At 46.8% G+C, this 27370-nt stretch overlaps 1 protein-coding gene across 17 annotated transcripts in view; it reads left to right on the top strand.

Annotated features, from left to right (window-relative positions):
* The window catches only part of LOC141735525 (lens epithelium-derived growth factor-like), a 115148-nt gene that overhangs the window by 65321 nt on the left and 22457 nt on the right, over positions 1–27370 (top strand). For 10 of the 17 annotated variants that reach the window (XR_012584769.1, XM_074568471.1, XM_074568467.1 and 7 more), the window contains 4 exons: positions 22342–22435; positions 24319–24394; positions 26209–26434; positions 27082–27203. Coding sequence is in view for 16 of the 17 variants with exons in the window: in XM_074568471.1 (XP_074424572.1) it covers positions 22342–22435; positions 24319–24394; positions 26209–26434; positions 27082–27203 (518 nt within the window). In the remaining variant the exon portion in view is untranslated. The remainder of the gene's footprint in view (positions 1–22341; positions 22436–24318; positions 24395–26208; positions 26435–27081; positions 27204–27370) is intronic. The other 7 variants (XM_074568468.1, XM_074568466.1, XM_074568473.1 and 4 more) reach the window with 1 other exon arrangement.

Here is a 27370-nt window from a genome sequence, read left to right on the forward strand (position 1 = left end):
TGCCCAATCTAGACGTTTCTTAAATACCTCTAGGGATGGTGACTCAACCACCTCCCTGGGCAGGCTGTTCCAGTGCCTGACCACTCTTTCAGTAAAGGAATTCTTCCTAATGTCTGATCTAAACCTCCCCTGCCGCAACTTCAGACCATTTCCTCTGGTCCTGTCATTATTCACCTGGGAGAAGAGGCCAACACCCACCTCTCTCCAACCTCCTTTCAGGTAGCTGTAGAGGGCAATGAGGTCTCCCCTCAGCCTCCTCTTCTCCAAGCTAAACATGCCCAGCTCCCTCAGCCTCTCCTCATATGACCTGGTCTCCAGACCCCTCACCAGCCTGGTAGCTTGTTGCGTGAAAAGGGGCCAAGCGGTTTTGGCAGAAGATAAACCCCCTTGCGTTCTAACACTCCTCACTGAGGTGGGAGGCTGGGTGCGGCTAGGTTTAAATTCTGAGTGATGCCCAATTCAGCACTATCAGTCCAATCGCGTTTAATATGTATTAAACTGTTACGATTTGGATACACTAATAGTGGACTGCACCTTCAGTCTAGTCGTGCTCCTGAACTAGCACGGCCACCTTCGAGTCTTTGGTCGCGTTCAGTGAGAAAGCGAAACGACTAGCTACTTAAACAGTGCAGTTTATTTAAACAACAGATATACAGGTTCTTTAGGATTGCCGGTGATAAATACACTGTCTGCAAAGCACGTGCAAATAAAGATATTGTTAAGTATACAAAACGCGCGACAAAATTATAAACGATACAGCCTGGCTATAAATGTAGGGTAGAGATTCTCTAGAGAAATTTCTAAGTCCCCGAGAAAGCACTCGGTGTAATCTAAGTCTTACCCACAGGCGTCCCTATGGCGGGGGGGAAGAAAGGCTCAGCCCGTCCACTGATCCCAGAAATCAGCGATGGAATTCTTCGTGATGGTGTCTTCCCTGGCATCCCCTCTCTCTTGGGCTATTTTTATACTATTTTTTTTATCTTCAAAGTGGAGTTTGAGTGACTTTAGTCATACGTACTTTTATTATGATTAATGTACTCAAGGAGGAGTGTTCGCACCTCGGGGGCGGATAGTCTCCGGGATGGAGGTGTGTTTTGGTACATTGTAGTGAGCAAAGTTCGCACAAAAGGACAGCATTTCATCAACATTTGACGAAATGTTGGCTCGGGTAGCGTGTAGGCCGCTTATCTGTTCCGTAGTACCGTCTCGTCCCCATATCTGCTATTCGTCACAAGGGAAGGCCACGGAACAATCATGTTCCGTTCCATCCCTCGTGTAGTTTTGCAAACAACCTTGTACAGGGAATCACAGATGTTGCATTCTTTGCGTGCCAACTGCGGCTGTATTCTACCTCAGAAGCCTCTTGATTTTATGACTTTCCTTAATGTGTGAACAATGCTGTATTTTTGTATTCTTGGCCCATTTAGTAATCATTCCACATAGTTCTCCTCTGGACACGCTCCACCACCTCAATGTCCCTCTTGTACAGAGGGGCCCAGAACTGAACACAGTACTCGAGGTGAGGCCTCACCAGTGCCGAGTACAGAGGCACGATCACTTCCCTACTCCTGCTGGCCACGCTATTCCTGATACAAGCCAGAATGCTGTTGGCCTCCTTGGCCACCTGGGCACACTGCTGGCTCATGTTAAGCTGGCCGTCCACCAGCACCCCCAGGTCCTTTTCTGCTGGGCAGCTTTCCAGCAGCCACTCTTCCCCAAGCCTGTAGCGTTGCTTGGGGTTGTTGGGACCGAAATGCAGGACCCGGCACTTGGCCTTATTAAACCTCATACAGTTGGCCTTGGCCCATCGATCCAGCCTGTCCAGGTCCCTCTGTAGAGCCTCCCTACCCTCAAGCAGATCAACTCTCCCACCTAGCTTGGTGTCGTCTGCACGCTTACCGAGGGCGCGCTCAATCCTCTCGTCCAGATCATTGATAAAGATATTAAACAAAACCGGCCCCAAGACTGAGCCCTGAGCGACACCACTGGTGACCGGCCGCCAAGAGGATTTCACCCCATTGATCACAACTCTCTGGGCACGGCCATCCAGCCAGTTTTTAACCCAGCAAAGAGTACACTTGTCTATGCCATGAATCGCCAGCTTCTCCAGGAGAATGCTGTGGGGGACGGTGTCAAAGGCCTTACCAAAGTCCAGACAGACAACGTCCACAGCCTTCCCCGCCTCCAGAAGGCGGGTCACATGGTCATAGAAAGAGATCAGGTTGGTTAAGCAGGACCTCCCTTTCCTAAACCCATGCTGGCTGGCCCTGATCCCTTGGCTGCCCTGCACTTGCCCTGAGAGCTCACTCAAGATGATCCTCTCCGTGATCTTTCCTGGTACCGAGGTCAGGCTGACAGGCCTGTAGTTCCCCGGATCCTCCTTCCGACCCTTCTTGTAGATGGGCGTCACAGTAGCCACCCTCCAGTCATCTGGTACCTCCCCTGTTGACCAGGATTGTTGATCAATGATGGAGAGAGGCTTGGTGAGCTCTCCCGCCAGCTCCCTGAGTACTCTTGGGTGAATCCCATCCGGCCCCATAGACTTATGTGCGTCTAGGTGCAGAAGCAGATCGTTGACTACTTCCTCCTGGATTATGGGTGGGTTGTTCTGCTCTCCATCCTTATCTTCCAGCTCAGGAGGCTGAACACCCTGGGGATAGCTGGTGTGACTATTGAAGACGGAGGCAAAGAAGGCATTAAGTATCTCAGCCTTCTCCTCGTCCTTGGTTGCAACTTTCCCCCCCGCACCCAGTAAGGGATGGAGATTCTCCCTGGCTCTCTTTTTGTTGATGTATTTATAAAAACTTTTTTTGTTCTCCTTAAGGTTTGTGGCCAAGTTGAGCTCCGGCTGGGCTTTTGCCTTCCTGATTTTCTCTCTGTATAACCTAACAAGATCCCTGTACTCCTCCTGAGTTGCCTGTCCCTTCTTCCAAAGGTGGTAAACCCTCCTTTTATTCCTAAGTCCCATGCGAAGTTCCTTATTCATCCAGACTGGCCATTTTCCCCCGCCCTTTAGACTTGCGACACTTGGGGACGGCCTGCTCCTGGGCCTTTAAGATTTCCTTCTTGAAGAGCGTCCAGCCTTATACTCCTGTGGGTCCAACGTGCCAGGCCATCAAATCCATACTGGCCGATAAACCCCATTGTCTCTTTCCTCCACCTGGACGGAGGCAGGGCCCTTCTATTCCTGGTCGGAGTATTCATTACCTGACTCCTGTAACTGTAAACCAGAAGTCCCTTCATTAGGATCAGGAGGAGGATCGGCCCTTCTACTCTGCCTGGGGAATTGCTCAACAGCAACCGGAGCAGTAATCTTCCTGGATGGACCCTTTTTGGCCCCTGTTTTTCCTCGCAAGCCACTTACCTGATCTTCTAGGTTCGAGGTAGGTGCACCATCCCACTTTCTCATGTCCTCCCTGTGGTCGTGCAGATAGAACCACAGAGTGGCATGAGGCGTGCGCCCACAGTACCCTTTCCCTTGAGAAGAGAAAGGCAGGCCAGTCTAGCCACAGTTGGTTCCTCGATGTCCGCCTAATCCATTATCACCAGGGTATTGGCATATGATGTTGCTGCACTCCGTACAAACTTCCGCCACATGGACCACATGCACTGGACTTCATCCGGGTCTTTGGATCCCTGGTCATTGTCCAGGTTGCTGTAGATCACCTCCACCACTGCTTATTCCCTCAGATACTGGATGCTGCCCTCAGTGGTGGCCCACTTGCCTTGGTAGTTTACAAGATCTTCCTTGAGGGGATACCTTGCCTTCACGCTCGACAGGAGCTGCCTCCAGAGGCTGTGGATTGTTGCCCCTCTTCCAATCCCTTTGTCAATACCCCAGTCCCTAGCGAAGGATCCCAGCTGCTGGGCTTCCTTGCCCTCTCATTCCTGACTGTTGGCCCCAGTATCCCATCATCGGAGCAACCAGGTGATAATTTGCTCACCTGGATGACAGCCAAAATCTTTCTGCATATCTCGCAGCTCACTCAGGGATAGGGACCAGGTGGTTTCTGACTCGCTTATGATTTCTGTCTCTTCCCCCTCCTGTTCTTGTGACTGCTCTGCTGCAGAACAGGCTGTCTCTTCTGATTCTTCCTCTCCTGCTCCCTCTTAGGAGAAGCTTCTTCCTCCCTTAGTAACTGAGTTGACTTCCCTTTCCATTATTTCTTCTTGATTATAGGAGCGACAGTTGAGGGTTAGGTCTCTGGTTTAGCCACAGTGTCCATTTGTATGTCTTCAGATCCAGAGACCCTCTCGCCCCCTTGAGGGTGCTGAACAGTGGCTTGGTAGGCATAGGCCAGGCCCCAGCACAGTGTGAGAAGTTGTGTCTCTTTGGCATAGCCAGGGCATCCTTTTTTTGAGTGTTCCGTTACTTCATCAGGATTCCGTACTCGTTCGGGAGTGAAGTCCCAGACCATCGAAGCTGAAAATCGCTCTAGCTACCTGCCCATATTCTCCCACGTACCTTGCCACCCATGATCAGACTGCGTCTGTGTGATATTCCTAAATAGTCAGTTAATTTTGCTTTTTCCAGAAGAGCCGGAAACAGATTCTTGACCATACTGATTTTGGCCGGGATAGAGTTAGTTTTCTTCATAGTAGCTTGTATGGGGCTATGTTTTGGATTTGTGCTGAAAACAGTCTTGATAATACAGGGATGTTTTAGTTACTGCTGAGCAGTGCTTACACAGCGTCAAAGCCTTTTTTGCTTCTTACACTGCCCTACCAGTGAGTAGGCTGGGGGGTGTACAAGAGGGGACACAGCTGGGCCAGCTGACCCCAAATGACCAAAGGGATATCGCATACCATATGACTTCATGCTCAGCAATAAAAGCTGCAGGGAAGGAGGAGGGAAGAGGGGGACGTTTGGAGTGATGGCATTTGTCTTCCCCAGTAACCATTACACGCGATAGAGCCCTGCTTTCCTGGACATGGCCCTAAACACCTGCCCGCCGATGGGAAGTAGCGAACGAATTCCTTATTTTGCTTTGCTCGCGCACACAGCTTTTGCTTTACCTATTAAACTGTCTTTATCTCAACCCACGAGTTTTCTTACTTTTACCCTTCCGATTCTCTCCCCCATCCCACTGGAGGGGGGAGCGAGCAAGCGTCTGTGTGGTGCTTAGTTGCCGGCCGGGATTAAACCACGACATTGACACGCACCAATATGAGCATTCTGATTACCCAAGGATGTTCAAGAAACTGAAGAGCCATTGTAACAAGGCAGAAAACATCTACCCCACAGGAGAAGGCGGCGAAGGTGCCATTTTTTGTTTCCTCCACAAATTGGCTCTGGGAGAAGAGGAAAAAGGTGTAATTGTTAATTCTCTCCACCAGATGGTTCCCGAAGTACTGGGACAGCAGCATTGCCGGGCCCAAATACCTGATTAGGCTCAAGGCCAGTGCTTTTATCATAACCCTGCCAGGCAAAACACAACAAAGTAATAAACAGCACAGCAAACTGCAGAAGCCAAAACCAGCCTTTAACAAGCCCTCAAATTTGATGTACAGAAAGAGAGGAAGTATCCCATGGATACATGGTAAGGGAACAAATAAACCAGTGTCAAGAACAATTAAGTCAACATCGTGGCCAGCAACAGCAAGTAACAACTTGTCAAGCAACAGCTAAACAGGTATAACAACTGTAAATTCCATCTAGCATGCTAAGGTCAAATCTGTTGTTATCTCAAGCCCCACGTTAGGTGCCAAAAAGGACCGTGGTGGGTTGACTCCAGCTGGGGGAGATAATTGGAAGGGCCAAAGTGAGAAAACCTGTGGGTCAAGATAAAGATAGTTTAATAAGGGGCAGAGTGAGAAATTCAAAACAAAACAAAACAAAACAGTGATGCAAAAACAATCACTCGCCACCAGCAGACCAATGCCCAGCCAGTTCCCAAGCAACAGCTACTTTGGAAAGACTCCCTCCACCTCCCCCCCCCAGCCTTTTATTGCTGAGCATGTCGTTATATGGTATGGAATAACTCTGGTCAATTCAGGTCAGCTGTCCCGTCTGTGTCCCCTCCCAGCCTCTTGCCCACCCCCAGCCTACTCCGGGGGAGGGGGGGCAGAGTGAGAAACAGAGAAGACCTTGACACCGTGTAAGCACTGTTCAGCAATAGCTAAAACATCGGTGTGTTATCAGCACTGTTTTGGTCACGAATGTAAAGCACAGCACCATAGGGGCTGCTATGAAGAAAATTAACTCCATCCCAGCCAGACCCAGTACATGCATCAATGTGTCATGCTGGTACATTAAGTTTTTCCAAATCCTGTGTGATGTTTTCCCTTGAGTTAGCCATCCAAATAGGTTTTCCTTGTCTCTGCCACTTCCTCTGTTTCCTCTGTGTGAACCAGCCCCAGAGGGCGTTGACCACCATCCGGGAGTCAGTATACAGGTATAACCTAGGCTATTTCCTCTCTAATGCTACATTGATGGTATATTTGGAAGGAGTATGCTGTCACCCTGGCAATTCCAGGGAGACACAAATCACTGCAATGTGCTGGGGCCTGGCCCATGCCTACCGAGCCCTGTTCAACACTATTCGGTAGCCTCAAGGGGAAGAGAAGGTCTCTGGATCTGATGACAAAGCAACAGGCACTGGCTACTCCAACCCCCACGACAGACACTGCAGCTGAACCAGAGAACCAACCCGTGCCAGTATCGGTCACCCCTATACACAAGAAGAAATCTTGACTATATCAGGAGAGGGTATTTCAAGGACCCAAGAGGGTACCGGTGGGCTTTTGGCATAACCACTGTGGAGATGGAGGAAATTAAAACAGTTTTCTACCTTGCCCGGTCTCCTGGAGGACCCTTCTATTGCGGGGCTGCTGAGAGTCGAATAACAATGGGTGCCGATCGCTACCACAGCGGTGCATTGATGACAATATCGCACAAATCGGGACTCCTTGATTCCCATCCATAAGCTGATTCGTCGACTGGAGAGCCAAGGAGTGATCAGCAAGACTCGCTCACCTTGCGAAAATCTCATGGAGACTGGAGACTAACGGTAGAATATTGCGGCCTGAATGAAGTCACGCCTCCGCTGAGTGCTGCCGTGCCAGACATGCTAGAACTTCAATACAAACTGGAGTCCAAGGCAGCCAAGTGGTATGCCATAATCGATATCGCTAATGCATTCTTCTCAATCCCTTTGGCGGCAGAGTGCAGGCCACAGTTTGCTTTCACTTGGAGGGGCATCCAGTACACCTGGAATCGACTGCCCCAGGGGTGGAAACACAGCCCTACCATTTGCCATGGACTGATCCAGACTTCACTGGAACAGGGTGAAGCTCCAGAACATCTGCAATACATTGATGACATCATCGTATGGGGCAACACAGCAGAAGAAGTTTTTGAGAAAGGGAGTAAAATAGTCCGAATCCTTCTGAAAGCCGGTTGTGCCATAAAACAAAGTAAGGTCAAGGGACCTGCGCAGGAGATCCAGTTTTTAGGAATGAAATGGCAAGATGGACGCTGTCAGATGCCAATGGATGTGATCAACAAAATAGCAGCTATGTCTCTATCGACTAGCAAGAAGGAAATACAAGCTTTCTTAGGCGTTGTGTGTTTTTGGAGAATGCATATTCCAAATTACAGTCCGATTGTAAGCCCTCTCTATCAAGAACCGTTTCAAATGGGACCCTGAGCAATGACAAGCCTTTGAACAAATTAAACAGGAAATAGTTCACGCAGTGTCGTGGTTTGGCCTCAGACAGCAACAAAGAACCACGTGCCGCTCTCTCGAGCTCCCCCCCACACGGGGAAGAATCGGAAGAAAAAGGCAAAACTCGTGGGTTGAGACAAAGGCAGTTTAACAGAACAGCAAAGGGAACAAGAAAACAACAACAACAGTAACATGGACAGAGGAATATACACGCTTACGGTACCACTGCTCACCGACTGGACCCGGGACGCCCCAGCCCGCTCCCAAGCAGTGACTTCCTGCCCCCTCCCCCGGCAGCTCCCGGCTACAGCCTGGACATGGCTCACATGGGATGGAATACCTGTGTCCCTGCCAGAGCCTGGGGAGAATTAACCCTATCCCCACCGGAACCAGGACACACAGTAGCCCTTGGGCCAGTCCGGAGAGGACAAGATGTTAAAAATGTGCTCTGCAGCACAGCCAGGGAGAATGGCCCTACCTGGAGCCTCTGGCAGAAAGCACCAGGAGAGACTAGGGTTTTGTAGTCAGGGATACAGAGGATCCACGGCCCGTTATGCTCCAACAGAAAAAGAGATATTGGCAACATATGAAGGGGTTTGAGCTGCTTCGGAAGCGGTTGGTACAGAAGCACAGCTCCTCTTAGCACCCCAACTGCCGGTGCTGGGCTGGATGTTCAAAGGAAGAGTCCCCTCTACACATTATGCAACTGATGCTACGTGGAGTAAGTGGGTCACGCTGATCGCACAGCGGGCTCGAATAGCTTGAAATTCCCAGTCGCCCAGGAATCTTGGAAGTGATCATGGACTGGCCAGAAGGCAAAGATTTTGGAATATCACCAGAGGAGGAGGTGACACATGCTGAAGAGGCCCCACCGTATAATAAACTGCCAGAAAATGAGGAGAAATATGCCCTGTTCACTGATAGGTCCTGTCGCATTGTGGGAAAGCATCGGAGGTGGAAGGCTGCTGTATGGAGTCCTATACGACAAGTCATAGAAACTGCTGAAGGAGAAGGTGAATGGAGCCAATTCGCAGAAGTGAAGGCCATCCAGCTGCCTTCAGACATTGCTGACCGAGAAAAGTGGCCAGTGCTCTCTCTCTAATACTGACTCATGGATGGTGGCAAATGCTCTGTGTGGATGGTTACAGCAATGGAAGCAGGGCAACTGGCAGCACAGAGGCAAACCCATCTGGGCTGCTCCGTTGTGGCAAGGTATTGCTGCCCAGGTAGAAAACTTGGTTGTAAAAGTACGCCACGTAGATGCCCGTGTACCCAAGAATCGGGCCACGGAGGAACATCAGAACAACCAGCAGGTGGATCGGGCTGCTAGGATTGAAGTGGGTCAGGTGGATCTGGACTGGCAACATAAGGGTGAACTATTCATCGCTCGGTGGGCCCAGGACACCTCAGGCCATCAAGGAAGAGATGCGACATATAGATGGGCTCGTGACCGAGGGGTGGACTTGACCATGGACACTATTGCACAGGTCTGTGTTAGGGATAACAGAGGATGGTCCGAGCGAGACACGACGGAAAATTACTAGTTGAACCAAACCCAGTATACGTGCTGAGAAAAAGGACCTCAGTACTGTTGCTGCAAAAACTATGTGTGTATCCGTGAGAACCTGACCTTCGAAGAAGAAGATAACAAGAAGGGAGTACAGCAGTGTAGTCAGGTATCAGACAGCCGCTGTTAGCAAAGCTGGATCATGAGTCTGGTGAGGCTCGCTGCATGCGCTGGCCACGCGTGCAGCGACTCTAGCCTGTTCTTTTCCACTCAATCCGGTGCAGGATATAAGGGGGGCTGTCTCGGGCCGGGGAGGGAGAGAGAGACATGAGCGCACTTTGAAGATACAGGGGACGCCCTGAACAAGCGCTGTGCCTTGCCTTCCTCTGCGGTAACGATGCGTCTCCTCGTTATCCTGCTGCTCAGCGATGCTACTACGGTCTATGAGGTTGGTAAGACTCTTGAGTAACTTTTGGGACATTTGGGAACTGCTTAGCAAGGCTTCGCAATAAAGCTGAATTCACTGCTTTTTTTTTTCCTGTAGCAAGGCTTCACAATAAAGCAGAGTTAACCTTTTTTTTCCTTTGTGTGGGCTCCAGTTTGTTCGTTGGAATCTTTAAAAAAGAACCGGTTACAAGGTCATCCATGAATGTGAGACATGCGCTGCAATCAAACAAGCCAAGCGTTTGAAGCCTCTTTGGTATGGAGGACGATGGCTGAAATATAAATATGGGGAGGCCTGGCAGATTGATTATATCTCACTGCCACAAACCCGTCAAGGCAAGCGCCATGCGCTCACAATGGTGGAAGCAACCACCGGGTGGCTGGAAACATATCCCGTGCCCCATGCCACCGCCCAAAACACTATCCTGGGCCTCGAAAAGCAAGTCCTGTGGCGACATGGTACCCCAGAGAGAATTGAGTCGGACAACGGGACTCATTTCCGAAACAGCCTCATAGACACCTGGGCCAAAGAGCATGGCACTGAGCGGGTATATCACATCCCCTATCATGCACCAGCCTCCGGGAAAATCAAACGACACAATGGACTGTTAAAGACTACACTGAGGGCAATGGGTGCTGGGACCTTCAAACATTGGGGTGCGCATTTGGCAAAGGCTACCTGGCTAGTTAACACCAGGGGATCTACCAATCGAGCTGGGGCTGCCCAATCAAAACTTCCACGTACCGTAGAAGGGGATAAAGTCCCTGTAGTGGACATAAAAATATGTTAGGGAAGAGAGTCTGGGTTATTCCTGCCTCGGGCAAAGGCAAACCCATCCGTGGGATTGCTTTTGCTCAAGGACCTGGGTGCACTGGGTGATGCGGAAGGATGGGGAAGCCTGATGTGCAGTCAAGGGGATTTGATTTTGGGTGAGACTAGCCAATTGAATTGTATGATGTTAATTGCTATATAATACTGTATGTCCTCACTACTGCATTTGCCATATCAATGGTGCTACAGTAAGAATCACCCAGATTAATGGAGAATGAACTTTGATGAAATCGAGCAAAGTGCAGCGATGATAGAACCGGACAAGCACAGCGATAACGGAACCAGAACTGGCTTCAGCATGCAACAGTTCAACACCACACACCATCTCTCCTGCCCTGAAGGACTTATGACAGATGGAGCCAAAAGTCATGGGCTAAATGAACTCAACGGACATTTTAGAGGGATGGCCCATAGACTAAGGGACTGATATCTGTGTGTATATATCAAAAGACAGGAAAAGTGGTGGTGATTAATTGGAATGGATTGGAAAGTGTGGGACCTGGGCATGACGTAGGTGGTATAGAATAAGGGGTGGATATTGTCCTGGTTTCGGCTGGGATAGAGTTAATTTTCTTCTTAGCAGCTGCCATAGTGCTGTGTTTTGGATTTAGTATGAGAATAATATTGATAACACATTGATGTTTTAGTTGTTGCTAAGCAGTGCTTGCACTAAGTCAAGGACTTTTCAGCTTCTCATGCTCTGCCAGCAAAAAGGCTGGGGGTGCACAAGAAGCTGGGAGGGGGCACAGCCAGGACAGCTGACCCAAACTGGCCAAAGGTATATTCCATACCCCATAACATCATGCTCATCATATAAACTGGGAGGAGTTGACTGGGGGGTGGCTGCCGCTGCTCGGGAACAGGCTGGGCATCGGCCAGTTGGTGGTGAGCAATTATTTTTCATTTGCATCACTTGTCTTCCTTGGGTTTTATTTATCTCTCTTTTTGTTATTTTCCTGTTCATCACAATTTATGATTTTTATTTTATTTTATTTTATTTTATTTTATTTTATTTTATTTTATTTTATTTTATTTTATTTTAATTCAATTATTAAACTGTTCTTATCTCAACCCACAAATTGTTCCACTTTTAGTCTTCTGATTCTCTCCCTTATCCCACGGGGGGGGGGGGGGGGGGGGTGTGAGCGAGTGGCCATGTGGAGCTTAGTTGCTGGCTGGGGTTAAACCACGACAGATGACCATTCTTATGGCTTGGACTTCAGCAAACTGACTCAATTGTCCTTCACCTTCATCTGTTTTTATCACCCATTGGACAGGATTCCAAATGGCAGGTTTCTATCTTCTCTAATTTGTCAAGAGCTGCCAGTGAACAGGCCATATTGTCGCTCTTCTTCAGATAGCTTGTCATATCCTGAGGCTACTCGAGCATGTTGGTAATACCCTGGGCGAGATGCCAAAATCACAATTTTTCAGGCCATTCCATCAACTCTTCTATCAGGCCCGGACATCTCTGAGCCCACTGGGTAATCAGGGCTGTCCGTTTACTCCAGGTAGCACATGTTGAGTCGAGGGCATTTCTCCTTTCAGCATGCAGTGAAATACTGGTAGCCGAGGTGCCAGCAGCAGTTGTGATTCCGTCCCCACCGCTTCAGATGCTGCCCACATTCCCTCATAGGTGGCTAATATTTCTTTTTCCGTCGGGATATAGTTTTTGTCAGCAGCTTGGTAGCCTCGGCTCCAGAATCCAAGGGGTCTTCCTCTGGTCTCTCCTAGTGCTTCCTGCCATAAACTCCACTGGCTTGTTTTGTCCCCTGCTGATGTGTATAGTACGTTTTGGACATTTGGACAGGTTCTTGATGGGCCCCGGGGCAACCGCATGTGCTGCTTCTTGTTTTACCTGATCAAAGGCTTGTTGTTGCTTGGTTCCCCACTCAAATGCGTTCTCTTTTCTGATGACTTGGTACAGTGGGTTCACAAGCTGACTGTATCTGCGGATGTGCATTTGCCAAAACACTACCATTCCAAGAAACATTTGTGTTTCCTTTTTGTTGGTTGGTGGTGCCGTTGCCACAATCTTGTCAATCATGCCAATAGGAACGAGACGGCACCCATCTTGCCATTTGACACCCAGAAAATGTATTTCTTGGTGCAGGTCCTTATTCCTCTTGATCACAAATCCTGCATATAGTAAAATTGCAGTGATCTGTTTGCCTTTGCTATACACCTCTTGGGTGGTGTTTCCCTATACTATGATGTCATCAATGTACTGTGAGTGATCTGGGGCATTGCCCTCTTTCAAAACCTTTTGTATAAGTCCATGACGGATGGTGGGGTGTATTGGGTTTACATGGCAAGGTTTTGGTAGTGGGGGGGCTGCAGGGGTGGTCTCTGTGAGAAGAGGCAAGGGGCTGTCCTGTGCCGGACACAGCCGGTTACAGACAGCTTGGCAACAGACCCACTGCAGGCCAAAGCTGAGCCAGTGTGAGAGTAGCGAGGAAAAAAAGGTGTGAGAAACAACACTGCCAATACCAAGGTCAGTGAAGAAAGAGGGGGAGGAGGCGCTCCGGGCACCAGAGAAGATATTCCCCTGCAACCCGTGGGAGAGATCGCAGTGGAGCAGGTATATCCCTGCAGCACATGGAGAGGACCACACCAGAGCAGGTGGATATTTCCTGAAGGAACTTGGCCTGTGGAGAGCCCATGCAGGATCAGGTTCTCCTGGCAGGAACTGTGTCCCATGGAGAATCCATGTTGGAGCAGATTTTTTTCCTGAAGGTCTGCAGCCCATGCTGGAGCAGGGGAAAAGTGTGAGGAGGAAGGAGTGGCAGAGAGGAACTGTTAATGAACCTCCCATTCCCCATCCCCCCTGTGCTGCTCTGTGGGGAAGCAAACTGTCATTTACACTCCAGTGTCAGGGGAATTGAGAAAAAAACACGTTAGCCATGTCAATGGTCTCTTGCCAGGCAGCATCACTTCCTTGTGCTTCGGGCATTCTTTTCTTATACGCTTTTTTAAAAACTGTCTTAAGTTATTGGAAAGGAGTTTTAGTAAAGACAATTGGGAAGCTTTCAACATTGTTCTGCTTTACTAATAAGAGCTAACAATTAATCTGGATGATATGCTGTTAAGAGTATAAAAGCCTTTTCTTCTCAAATGACAAATTCCTTTATGTTACACTGCCCAGTAGTGCCTGAACTACACTGTTGTGATACATGTTCAATTAAGTGGCACGCAGACGGCAAAAGCTGATACTCCTTCTAATGCCACAGACCGTAGTATGACTGTTAGAGAAAAGGTGAAAGTACAGGCTTCCTCAAAAGGTGGAAGGTAACATTTAAGAGGATATTCTACATACTGTTTAACAGCTTTTCACAAGATAGAAAAGTTAGGATTTTTAATTTCACTAAATTTTTTATTCTCACTTTCTCTCCTTATTTTCACTTTTTGCAAGAGCCCTTCTCTTCAGTCAACAACAATAAGATAGACTCAGAAAACATACACACAGTAATAAATTTTACCCTTAAACTTGATACTTGGTCATAAGAATACTATCTCTGAATATTTCAAATAGCCTAAATATTTTGATAGACGGGTGAAACTCTTACAAGACTGCTTCAGGCATCATTTGCGCAAGGGTATGTGGAAGGAGAGTGTCTGCTCCTTTACAGGTATCTGGTCAAAGGAGCCATAAACAAGAATATACAGAGACAAACCTGACCAACACATGATAAGGGAGGTTCTGGTTAGTCACTCTAATTGGTAAGGATATGCGGGGTGTGAGAATGTTTATTTTTTCAGGAAAGGGAGGGAGACAAATACACCTTCATAAAAATCTAACCAATTAGCATTAACAAAGACAATAACCAGAAACAAACCTGGTCACTCACACTAATTGATGGGCTATCAAGGAACTGCAGGCAAACCCAGGACTTTGCAACTGATAAAGATGCAAACCTGTGGGTCCAGGAGGGGGTCGTCCAGGGGAAGGGGGAGCAGGGAGGAACAAAGAGGGGGGTAGACAGAAAAGGGTATAAAAGGGGCCAGTCGCATGTAAAATGGGGCTGGTCAGTATGCTTGTCTGGCTGAGCCCTGCTCCTGATCACCACAGTCTGCCCTATCTTCTTATTAAATCTTAACTCTCTCTCTGTGTAATCTCACTCCCTATCCCCTGTGTATGTGTGCTGCAAGGGCTAAGTGCCAGCTACTGGTGAGACCTCTGTGACTGGATTTAGTGCTATGTACTGGAATCAGACCAAGGGTGTGGGCACCCCCGGCCTGTGGTGTCAGCTACTGGAGCAAGTGAGGGTCCTAGCATCAGTAGTTGAAGGGGCCATAGATCTCTGGATCTAGGGATGGTCCTACAGACTTTGAGCCCGGAGTGCCAGTGCACTGGGTCTGGCTGGGATGGAGTTGACTTTCTTCGTATCACCCCGTATGGTGCTGTGCTTTGCATCTGTGGCTAAACCGATGTTGATAACTGTGTGAGCTGACACGGGCAGGACACAGGAACAACCACAAAACCACGGATGAAAGGCAAAGAACAAATTTAATCTCGATACCTCGCAGACCGGGGAATCTCCGAAGCAGCACCCAGGCAGAGGCACGCAAGCGGGGGACGCAGGCACCATGGGGCAAGAGAGTCCTTGATAGCGAGTGAGTCCTTGTTAGCGAGAGAGAGAGTGAGAGAGTGCCCGAACCTGCTGTTCTCGCCTGTATTTCAGGGATTCAAGCAGGCGTAGTTTTTCACTGTGCTTTGATCTTCTCCGACAGCAGGGCAGGAATCTCAGGCATGTTTGATAAGGTGCCTCTGAGTCCATCACAGGCCTATGTTGTCTAACTTGTTGAGCACATAAGACTAAACAACGATTAGTGCGATATATGTGTTTTCCAACACCCCATGTGCGAGTCACTTGAGCGTGTTTACAATCCTCCTTGCTGATCTTCCGTTACTTTCCCACAATAACACACTAATGTTTTGGCTATTGCTGAACAGTGCTTGGACAGCATCAAGGCTGTCTCTCCAAACCCCGCCCCCGCCCCCCCCAAAGGCCAATAGGCTGGAGGATGGGCAAGAGGTTGGGAGGGGACACATCCAGGACAGCTGACCCCCAACTGACCAAAGGGATATTCCATACCATATGATGTCGTGCTTGTGGTGGGTTGACCCTGGCTGAACGCCAGATACCCACCAAAGCCACTCTATCACTCCCCCTCCTCAACTGGACAGGGGAGAGAAAATATAACGAAAGGCTCGTGGGTTGAGATAAGGACAGGGAGAGATCATTCAGCAATTGCCATCATGGGCAAAACAAGTCTGGACTTGGGGAAAATTAATTTAATTTATTACCAATCAAATCAGAGGAGGATAATGAGAAATAAAACCTAAATCTTAAAACACCTTCCTCCCACCCCTCCCTTCTTCCCAGGCTCAACTTCACTCCTGATTTCTCTACCTCCTTCCCCCGAGCGGCGCAGGGGGACGGGGAATGGGGGTTGTGGTCAGTTCATCACACATTGTTTCTGCTGCTCCTTCCTCCTCGAGGGAAGGAGTCCTCACACTCTTCCCCTGCTCCAGTGTGGGGTCCCTTCCACGAGAGACAGTTCTCCATGAACTTCTCCGATGTGAGTCCTTCCCACGGGCTTCAGTTCTTCACGAACTGCTCCAGCGTGGGTTCTTTCCATGGGGTGCAGTCCTTCAGGAACAGACTGTTCCAGCGTGGGTCCCCTATGGGTCCACAAGTCCTGCCAGGAGCCTGCTCCAGCGCGGGCTTCCCACCAGGTCACAGCCTCCTTTGGGCATCCACCCGCTCTGGCGTGGGGTGCTCCACGGGCTGTGGGTGGATATCTGCTCCACCCTTAACCTCCATGGGCTGCAGGGGGACAGCCTGCCTCACCATGTCTTCACCACGGGCTGCATGGGAATCTCTGCTCGAGCACCTCCTCCCCCTCCTCCTTCTCTGACCTTGGTGTCTGCAGAGTTGTTGCTCTCACATATTCTCACTCCTCTCTTCCCCTGCAGTTTTTTCGCCCCCTTCTTAAATATGTTATCACACAGGCGCTATTACCGTCGCTGACTGGCTCGGCCTTGGCCAGCAGTGGGTCCGTCTTGGAGCTGTCTGGCATTGGCTCTATCAGACATGGGGGAAGCTTCTAGCAGCTTCTCACAGAAGCCACCCTGCTACCAAAACCTTGCCATGCAAATCCAATACAGTGCTCAGCAATAAAAGCTCAGGGAAAGGGGGAGGCTGGGGTGGACAGTAAATCCTGTTATCCTCTGTAACATCTTCATCATCCCTTTTCCCAACCTGGCCAGGGCCAGGGCTTCCCTATGGGAGGTTTATCAGAGCCAGTTCTTCCAGGAGAAAGGTTTAGGAGGAGTCTTCCGCTGGTGGGGCTAATGGCATGAGGCCATTCTCAGCCTGATGTGGCTTGGCGGATGTCCTTTGTTGCTGTTGGAGTTCATGTACCTGGGCGGCAAACTCCCTGGTGCTTCTGCAATGCCACCGGGCCATGTCCTTCCCTTGCTCTTACAGCCATGCCCACAGAGCTCCGTGGGTCACTCTGGGGCATTTGCTCCTTCAGTCCATCAGCAGGTGGCACCGGGCCCCCTTGTTCTCACATGGCAGCCAACCGCACCTTCACAGGGGAGGAGGCAGAAACTTCACAGATGGACTGCATCACCTACTTCCCCCATCAGGGCCAAGGGATCGGTTCCTAAGATCGTCCCAGCCATGGTACTGGCTAACCGAGGGGGGCCCCCGTGATGTACAGCAGAAAAAGGGATATTCTACTTTGTAATAAGTAAGCGTGGCTACTTTAGCAATGCACGCCTTACTAATGACTGTATCCTTGAAGAGGAACTGAAAGGCTGATAAAGAAGAACTAAAGACTGATAAAAACCTTATGAAATTCAACAAGGGCAAGTGTAGGGTCCTGCACCTGGGGAGGAATAACCCCATGCATCGGTACAGGTTAGGGGCTGACCAGCTGGAGAGCAGCTCTGTGGAAAGAGACCTGGGAGTCCTGGTGGACAACAGGATGACCATGAGCCAGCAATGTGCCCTTGTGGCCAAGAAGGCCAATGGCATCCTGGGGTACATCAAGAAGAGTGGTGCATCAAGAAGAGTGTGGCCAGCAGATCGAGGGAGGTCATCCTCCCCCTCTACTCTGCCTTGGTGAGGCCGCATCTGGAGTACTGTGTCCAGTTCTGGGCTCCCCGGTTCAAGAAGGACAGGAAACTGCTGGAGTGGGTACAGCAAAGGGCTACCAAGATGATTAGGGGACTGGAACACCTCTCTTATGAAGAAAGGCTGAGGGACTTGGGTCTTTTCAGTCTGGAAAAAAGACGACTGAGGGGGGATCTTATCAACGCTTATAGATACTTAAAGGGTGGGTGTCAGGAGGGTGGGGCCAGGCTCTTTTCAGTGGTGCCCAGTGACAGGACAAGAGGTAACGGGCACAAACTCTAACATAGGAAGTTCCATTTAAACATGAGGAGGAACTTCTTTCCTTTGAGGGTGGCAGAGCACTGGAAGAGGCTGCCCAGAGAGGTGGTGGAGTCTCCTTCTCTGGAGACATTCAAAACCCGCCTGGACACGTTCCTGTGCAATCTGCTCTAAGACGACCCTGCTCTGGCAGGGGGGGTTGGACTAGATGATCTCCAGAGGTCCCTTCCAACCCCCACAATTCTGTGATTCTTCGATGCTTCCTCTTCTTCCAATGTACCCCCAGAGGTGGATGGGCCACCATGACCCCCGACACTGTCACACACCGCCCCACCCCCCCCACGTTGGCATTAGTCATTCTGTTCCCTTCCTTTTCCATTGCCTAGTTTGGTCTAAGGGGGCAACTGCAGCTAAGTAAGCCATTACTGCGCTGTAGAGCGGCTGCTCAGCTCTCTGCTTCTCACACCCGCAGCTGGCCTTTACAACTCCATTCTAAAAGAGGCCAGCACGCAAAGGCACATCCTTACATCAGTGTGGTGCATTTTTCATCATGCCCTTGTAGGCATGTGGTGGTTTGATCCCAGCCAGCAGCAAAGCACCCACCAGCTGCTCACTCCCTCCCCCTCCCCTCTGAGAGATGGGGAAGAGAATTGGAAGAGCAAAACTGAGAAAAAACTTGTTGGTCGAGATAAAAACAGTTTAATAGATGAAGGAAGGGGGCCTACTGAAAGATGGGGAGGGACTCTTTATCAGGGAGTGTGTCCTGGGTTGAGCGACACGGGACTAATTTCTCTTCTAACGCTGGGGACAACGGCACTTTTGGAAGACTCTAGTGTCTGAATTTGTCAAAATATTTACTTTATAGCCAGCTAGGGTATGTGGGATTCAAGGTCTCAGCGTTTTCAAGCCTTGCCAGGTGCAGGGATGAGGAGGAGCGAGGCCTGGGCATTTGACCCAGGCTGGCCAACAGAATTATTTCATACCATGAACGTCACATTTGATATAAATTAGAAAGTTTGCTGCGTAGTCTCTCTCTCTCCTTTGATGGCGGCAGTCCAGAGAAACTCCCTGCCCTGGTGCCGGACCCCTGAGCCCTTCCCTTCCTCCCGAAGCCGTTGTGCTCGCAGTGTCTGACATTTACTGTCCACTGCTGGGAGTGCACAGCTTCTTACTGATGTAATTGGCTGAGTATAATTCTTGTATATCTTATATTAGTGTCGGGATTAATACTGGTTCTTTAGTATTATTGTTAATTATTTAGTCTTATCCTATTAAATCTATTTATATTTCAACCCTCGTGTTTCCTTGCTTTCCCCGATTCCCCTTTCCGGGTGGGGAGGGGTCATCGGGTGATAGAATAATTGTCTAAACGACAATAAATTGTTATGGATTTTCTCAAACCATAACAGAGTGTAGTGATAGGACGAGGGGTAATGGTTTTAAATTGAAAGAGGGGAGATTTAGATTAGATATTAGGAAGAAATTCTTTACTGTGAGTGTGGTGAGGCACTGGAAGAGGTTGCCCAGGGAAGTTGTGGATGCCCCATCCCTGGAAGTGTTCAAGGCCAGGCTGGATGAGGCTTTGAGCAGCCTGGTCTAGTGGGAGGTGTTGTAACCGGTTCTTTTTTAAAGATTCCAACGTACAAACCAGAGCCCACACAAAGGAAAAAAAAGGTTAACTCTGCTTTATTGTGAAGCCTTGCAAAGCAGTTCCCAAATGTCCCAAAACTTACTTCAGAGAGTCTTACCACCCCATAGATCGTAGTAGTATCTCTGAGCAGCAGGACAATGAGGAGCTACATCGGTACAGCAGAGGGAGGTAGGCACGGCCCTTGCTAAGCAGTTCCCAAATGTTCCAAAAGTTACTTAAGAGAGTCTTACCACCCCATAGATCGTAGTAGCACCGCTGAGCAGCAGGATAACGAGGAGCTACATCAGTACGGCAGAGGGAAGGCAGGCACAGTGCTTGTTCAGGGCGTCCCCTGTATCTTCAAAGTACGCTCATGTCTCTCTCTCCCTCCCCGGCCCGAGACAGCCCCCCTTATATCCTGCACCGGATCGAGTGGAAAAGTACAGCTTTGCTAACAGCGGCTGTCTGATACCTGACTACACTGTTGTACTCCCTTCTTGTTATCTTCTTCTTCGAAAGTCAGGTTCTCATGGATACACACATAGTTTTTGCAGCAACAGTACTGAGTTCCTTTTTCTCGACACATATACTGGGTTTGGTTCAACTAGTAATTTTCCATCGTGTCTCGCTCGGCCCATCCTCTATTATCCCTAACACAGCTGTCCCTGCCCATGGCAGGGGGGTTGGAACTAGATGACCTTTAAGGTCCCTTTCAACCCGAACCATTCTATGATTCTATGATTCCATGAAAAAAACACGTGATGCAAAGGCAATCACTCACCATTTCCCATGGGCAGAACGATGCCCCAAGCAACGGCTACCTTGGAAAGACTCCCACCCCCTCCACGTTTTTATTGCTGAGCATGACATTATATGGCATGGAATTTTCCTTTGGTCAATTTGTGTCAGCTGTCCCAGCTGTGTCTCTTCCCAACCTCTTGTCTACTCCCAGCCTACTCCGGGGGGGGGGGGGGGGACGGGACGGGACGACGGACAGGGACACGGGACGGGGCAGGCAGGAGGGCAGTGTAATAAACACAGAAGGCTTTGATTTTACAAGTGTAGCACCTCTCTGTCTCCTTCCTTTCTTGCCTTCAGAAATCTTTACAAGGTTTTTGGTTTAAAACCTAAGTTCTGAACCCCTCAAGTTCATGCCAAGGAAAAGTTCTTAACAGCATTGATTTAGACATTCCAACAGTTATGGCCTTTATGAATGCCTTAATTTATACAATTTGAACATTAAACTCATACAAAGAAGTTGATTCTTAAAGACTCTAATTTTTTTTTTAAAAAGCATTCGAGACTGTTTTCTAACCAATGTGCATCATCAACAGGTTCAGTGAAAACACCAGATTTCTTCCTAGTATGACATCTATAATACCAAAAGCATACTACGAGAATTCACGCAGCATAAATTGGTACAATTGGTACATAGCATCACTTGGTACAATGTTTTACAAGAACAAAATTAAACTTTAACATTAACTGCTATAAAAACAATGTTTCCAACTCATACAAAGCACATTAAAAAGCCATCCTGACACATGTTGAAAAACTACACACTAACAGGTCAGTATGACTGTAAGAGAGTATGTTTCATACAAATGAAGCAATTCAGCAGTTGAAAAACTATTTACACTCTTTCCTGCTATTAACTGGACAAACATACAGGAGTAAGATTAAAACATACTACAACTCTGTCTCCTTTTTTCTGAATGGGATTTTGAGATGTGCATTGCTTATTAATACTGGATAAAACCATTTAAATACTTTTCAAATGAAGATTAAAGGGGCTGTTATTCCACAAAATTTAACATTAAAATACTATGCTTATAAAATTTTTAAAACTTTTTGCCCGTAGATTTCAAATGCAAAATTTAATCACTTTTTTTTGTATTAAAAAAAAAAGAAAAAGCCTCCAGTGGCATCATTTCTTTTCAAAGAGATTCCTTTGGACTTTCAAGCTCACTTTCTTCACCTGATGTTCTAGAAAAATAATAAAGCAACATTAATAGCCGTATAAAGAATTTTAGACATAAGTCTTATTTTAAAATTCATTGACCTGGAATAAGGCTAGAATCTCAGTGTGTTGATGCACATTCAGCAGTAGATGAAGTTTGTAAGACTGAAGCAGTTAGTGATGCCAGCTTTTCTCCTTGAGAGGACTGTCCCCCCACATGTACCACCCCCACCACCACCAATTGAGCTCAAGTCAACATGCCAAGCTGCGAACTGCAGTTATTCAGGATCTGATTTGTATTCCATTCCATTCAGGCATTCCTGAATAGTAAGCCAAACAGTTTTTTACTGTAGTTCTGACACTGGTACCGGTACCAAACATTGGTAGTGTAGAAGATGGAATCCGATATTCTTTTTGTGCTGGAAAAAGAAAAGGAAGTTTGTGTTGACTGCAGGACCATGTCATCAGCAGCGTGCACATTCAAGCTTGTAGCTTCCTTCCGCTCCAACCAGCACTCATGTGTTGGTTTGCTAGAAAACTTTTCACATCCTTCTTCTGGATTTTAGCAGCGGGGTTTTTTCTGCTGAGTTATAAAACCTGAATGATTGCAGCATATTGCCCCAGGTTGTTTGCAGTGACCATTGCAACAATCATTTAAGGTTTACTTTCCCCCTTATAAACACAGTGCTTTGTCCAAACTCTTTATGAATTTTTATCCAGAAACTATTGGGCTTTTTATGCATCCTTACTCTACTAAACTAGTCTGTTGTTGCTTTTTTTTTTAGCGGTTTAGAAATATATTTTACGCAATATTTTAGGAAGCAAGTAAGAAATAGCTGCTTTACGGAGAGAGGGTCTATGTTTTTAATTTGTGAATTGCTTTCTTTAAAATTAGGCTGAAAAACAAGCTGAACCTGCGGAAGCTGCAGTGGTAGCAGCTGCAGTGGCTGTGACTCCAAAAGTAAGCCCTAAAAGAGGAAGACCAGCAGGTAACTTTAAACAGAAAGGAATTTTATTTATTTTTCCCCATACAAAATAACTTAATAGAGATGGTCAAAGGATTTATTGCCCCCAGATCTCCAGATTATTACAGAATATTTCCTAATATGTAAACTTCCAATTTTTATTTTATATAGATATATATTTTTAAAAAGGATATATATATACACATCTAAACTATCCTACGTGGCAACCTGAGGCATTTAGCCCATAAAGAGCCTTAAAATGTTTATGGTTATGCTGGGTCCTCTGAAATAAGGATCATTGTATTCCCTTGCAAGTATCACCTTTAGGAAAGCCTCCATAGGATTCTGCTAATTTAAAGATTATGCAATAAGACCTCTGTTTCACTGTGGCTTCACAAAGGTTTATATTTATCAAAGATGTATAAAATTGGTATTTAAGTTGTGTTAGAATATCCATAAAACAAGTTTTAAAAAAATGGAGGTAGGAAGAAGACTGTCTATAGGTAGAGGACAGTAAAAACAAGTGAAGAGTTGGAGAGATTTTGCTGAAGACATTTAAAGTAAATCTCTGTAGACCGATGGACAACTGAGAAGAAAATATAGCTATTAGAAGCAGCATGTAATTTAAAAGATTTTGCTAATATTTCTGCAGTACTTGTTTGTGAAAGGAGCAATGATTTAATTGTAATTCTTATGGCAAGTTTGCAAGTATTCTTGAAGGAAACGTTTTAAATTTGTTTACTGCTAACACGGGGAAAGTTATTGGAGCACTTAAATATGCTATATGAGCATTTAGTCTGGGAAACAGATAATTTAATACTTTATACTCACCTGTATCTGGTGGCATTATGAAAATAACTTTTAGAAAGCGCAACCATAGTTAGTTCCCAGCAAACTATTTAAGGCTAGATGTGAGAAAATGAAGTATTACCTTAGTACTTCACCTGCTTTCATTATATTTATTATATGAACATTTTAAATATTTTAATGATGTGTGGGGGATTATATTGATCTTTCAAATGAATTGTGTTTATACGAGCTATTGTCTATAAGAGCAGGAAAGGACCTCTATAAGAGATGCTTTGGCACCCTATGGGAAATGTCTACTGTGCAGCATTCTCTCACATTAATATGATGCATGCATCTCTTGCTTAGCAGTGCTCCACACTAACACCAGCAGCACTTCAAACACTGGGCTGTTAGGTTTTTTCCTAACAGAATGTTCACTGGGGATAGCAGATAAGCATATTCCATAAATTTCAATCCATAATGGCAGCATACTAAGTATTTTCATTTTACAGAATTCGAAGGGTATAAAGGTCAAGAAGGTGGATAAACTATTTAGCTCGCTTTAACACTGAAACATGGTGAAATTGAGAAAATGTAGAACTGTGCTGTATACCTCAGTGTGGTGGTAGAATTTCTTGACACTGATTTACTCTCAGGGAAAGGGATGGAAGCTCCATGAAGCTCTTAAGCCTACTACTAATAAATAGGCTAAGTTTAGACTTGCACACTAAATTACTTAATTTTTTTCCTCCCACTTATTGTCTTATTATTCCACTTATTATCCTCTTGTTTCAGGCTTTTTTTTTTATTTATTTATTATCTGCGTAACATGAGGCAGGGCCATTCCGAGTGCACTGGGTGGAAAAGGCACGCGAACAGATGATTTAAACCTCTTAGACTGCTGTCTTAAAGTACCAAAGTGTTGGTTGAGATTTTAATTTTCCAAAGGGATCTCGATTAAACTTTGATACACAGTTCCAACATTTGAATCTTTTTAGAGTATTTACCCTACTCAGTTTGACTCAAGTGTTGCTTCTATGTGTTGACATGAGAAACAATCCTTTTAGATAAGGAACGGCTGATGGCTGTAGACTAACCTGTTCTTTTTATATAATTAGCTACTGAAGTAAAGGTTTCAAAACCAAGAGGGAGACCCAAATTGGTGAAACCACCTTGGCCTTCAGAGACCGACATGTGAGTTGGCTTTTTATACAAAATGCCTGTCTTTATTGTAAACCAAATGGTTGCATTTGATGAGCTGTCATGACTTACTGAGTTCCTGCCCAGCATTTTCCTTGTAGTACTCAGTATAAGTTGGATGTTGCAGTCAGGATGGGTGGACAACCAGATGGGTTAAAAAAGTGGTTGGATGATTGGGCTCAGAGGATAGGGGTTAATAGGTTGTTTTCTACCTGGAGGCTGGTAACAAGTAGAATACTGCAGGGGTCTATCCTGGGACCTGTCCTGCTTAACATCTTTATCAGTGACCTGGAGGAGGCGACAGAGTGCACCCTCTTCAAGTTTGCAGATGACAGCAAATTGGATGGGGGGGGGAGGAGGGGCAGTGAATACACTTGAAGGCAGAACTGCCATCCAGAGGGAACTAGACAGGTGGGAGGAACAGGCTGACAGGAACCTCATGAAATTCAACCAGCACAGATGCAAAATCCTGCCCCTGGGAAGGAAGAACCCCTGGCAACGGTACAGGCTGGGGACTGACTGCGGAGCAGCTCACTGAAAAGGACCTGGGGATCCCGGTAGACAGAAAGCTGACCATGAGCCAACAGTGTGCCCTGGCAGCAAAGGAGGCCAACAGTATCCTGGGCTGTACGAACAGGAGCATAGGCAGTTGTACTGGGTCTGGCTGGGATGGAGCTAACTTTCCCCATAGCAGCCCTCATAGTGCTGTGCTTTGTATTTGTAGCTAGGATGGTGTTGATAGCACACCAATGTTTTGGCTATTGCTGAGACATAGTCGGAACAGCTGACCCAAACTGACCAAAGGGATATTCCATACCATATGACATCGTGCTCAGCAATAAAAGCTAAGAGAAAGGAGGGGGAGGAGGGGCATTCGTTATTAAGGCATTTGTCTTCCGAAGCAATCGCTATGCACGCTTCCCAGGAAGTGGCTGGACATCACCTACTGATGGGAAGTAGAGAATAAATCTTGTTCTTTTTCTTTTTTTTTTTTTTTGACCCATGTGTTTTTCATCTTATTTTCTCCCCCTGTCCTGCTGAGGAGGGGGAGCGACAGAGCGGCTCGGTGGGCATCTGGTAGCCAGCCAAGGTCAACCCACCACAGCAGTAGATTGAGAGAAGTGATTAGCCCCCTCTATTCAGCACTTGTTAGACCACATCTAGAATCCTGGGTCCCCCAATACAAGAAAGATGCCGACTAACTGGAGTGAGTTCAGCAGAGGGCCACCAAGCTGGTCAGAGGGCTGGAACACATGTCCTATGAGGAGGGGCTGAGGGAAATGGACTTGTTCAGCCTGGAGAAGAGAAGGCTTTGGGGGAGATCTAACAACAGCCTTCCAATACCTACAAGGAGTTAATCAAGAAGAAGGAGCCAGGCTCGTCGTGACGGTGCGTGGTGGGAGGATGAGAGGCAACGGGCATAAATTGAAACAAGAGAGGATCAGACTGTATACGGGGAAATACCTTTTCACCCTGAGGACAGTCAAACCGTGGGGCAGGTTGCCCAGAGAGGTTGTCCTGTCTCCATCCTTGGAGGTTTTCAAGGCCATACTGGAGAAAGCCCCGAGGGACACCACCTGAACCATCCCCAGCAAGGGGTTGAACAAGAGACTTCCAGAGGCCCCTTCCAACCTGAATTATCCTATGATCCCATGAAATGAAAGATCTAAGAGTGAGCCAACTTTGTGCAGGTGGAGTATTTGATAGCAAAAACTAAAAAGTACATCTCCCTGAATTGAGAGTTAGGTTCTCTTTTAAACTGGGTATAGAAAATGAATATGAAGCTTAAATAATTTACCGTGTTTTAGCGTTCATGAAGAGGAGAAGACAAAGAAAAAAGGACTGGAAGAAAAGTCCAAAAAACAAGGGAAAAAAGATGAGGAGCATCAGAAGGAAGAAGACAAATCGAGGAAGGAATTTGATAGAAGAGAAGCAAAGAGGGAGACCGAACCAAAACGGAGAAATACTTCCCAAGTGGGTTCGGCATCAGTGTCTGATTCTGAAGAGGATGAAGGAGAACATGAAGGTGATAAGGTATATTACTCTTTATTGACTTACTTATTGTAAAGAACAGTAGTTCACTGAAAATATTTCTTAAAGCTAATACTAGGTCTTCAATTTTGTCTACTAAGTGTCGGAGCCTTGTGTCTGGCTAATATAGATGCATGTCTTGGAAATGAGAAGTTGCAGAATTCCTTTCTGTCAAATAACCTTTTCAATAACTTTCAGATATTTACAAAGAAAAAAAAAATTCTAATTCTTTATTTTTTTAAAAGATGGATTTAAATGTTTTATTGTAGCAAAAGTTTGTTGGTTTGGTTTTTTTTAAATATGCTTACTTGAATGCGTATATTTTTTTGTCCTGAGTGTTGAGAATCTGTGGGGTCTGTGAAAGATAGGAAGCTGTCTCTAGCTGATTATTTGGGAATGGCTTTGGGTCTTTTGGTGCTTGGGATATTCTTCTCCATACCTGAGAGAAAGCGCTAATAAAACTCAGCTTCTTATCTGCATATAAAATATTTGGATTTAGTTACAGAGGAATGCTAACTCTCATCAGGGCGTTTCATGGGCTAGAGCAATAATGTGTAGACATCTAGAGCAGGTAGGTTTAACTATTGACGTTTGTGACGTTCAGCAATCTAAAGACTCCTCTCTTCTCACCCTAAAACCCTAAATAAAAGCAGAAGAAAAAAGGAGGGAGAAACTTTCAAGGAGCTCATCGAAGAAACATGTTACAAGGCCAACATGAGAGAGAACTGACAGAAAGAAAGTGTAAGCAAGAGGAGCAAATGGAATCTGAGCCGTGAGTATGTTTTAATACATAGTGTCTGTACATTGTGGTAGTACTTTGAAACTAAGAGGAGGCACAAAACCTGACAAAATTCCCAATTGGTTTGCGCTATGTTCTGTGTCCTCCCTCCCTCTGCCTTTTTTTTTTTCCCCTAAGCATTATTTAACTTTTTAAGTAGA

This window comes from Larus michahellis, chromosome W (genome assembly GCF_964199755.1).
Source record: "Larus michahellis chromosome W, bLarMic1.1, whole genome shotgun sequence".
NCBI classification, from domain to species: domain Eukaryota; kingdom Metazoa; phylum Chordata; class Aves; order Charadriiformes; family Laridae; genus Larus; species Larus michahellis.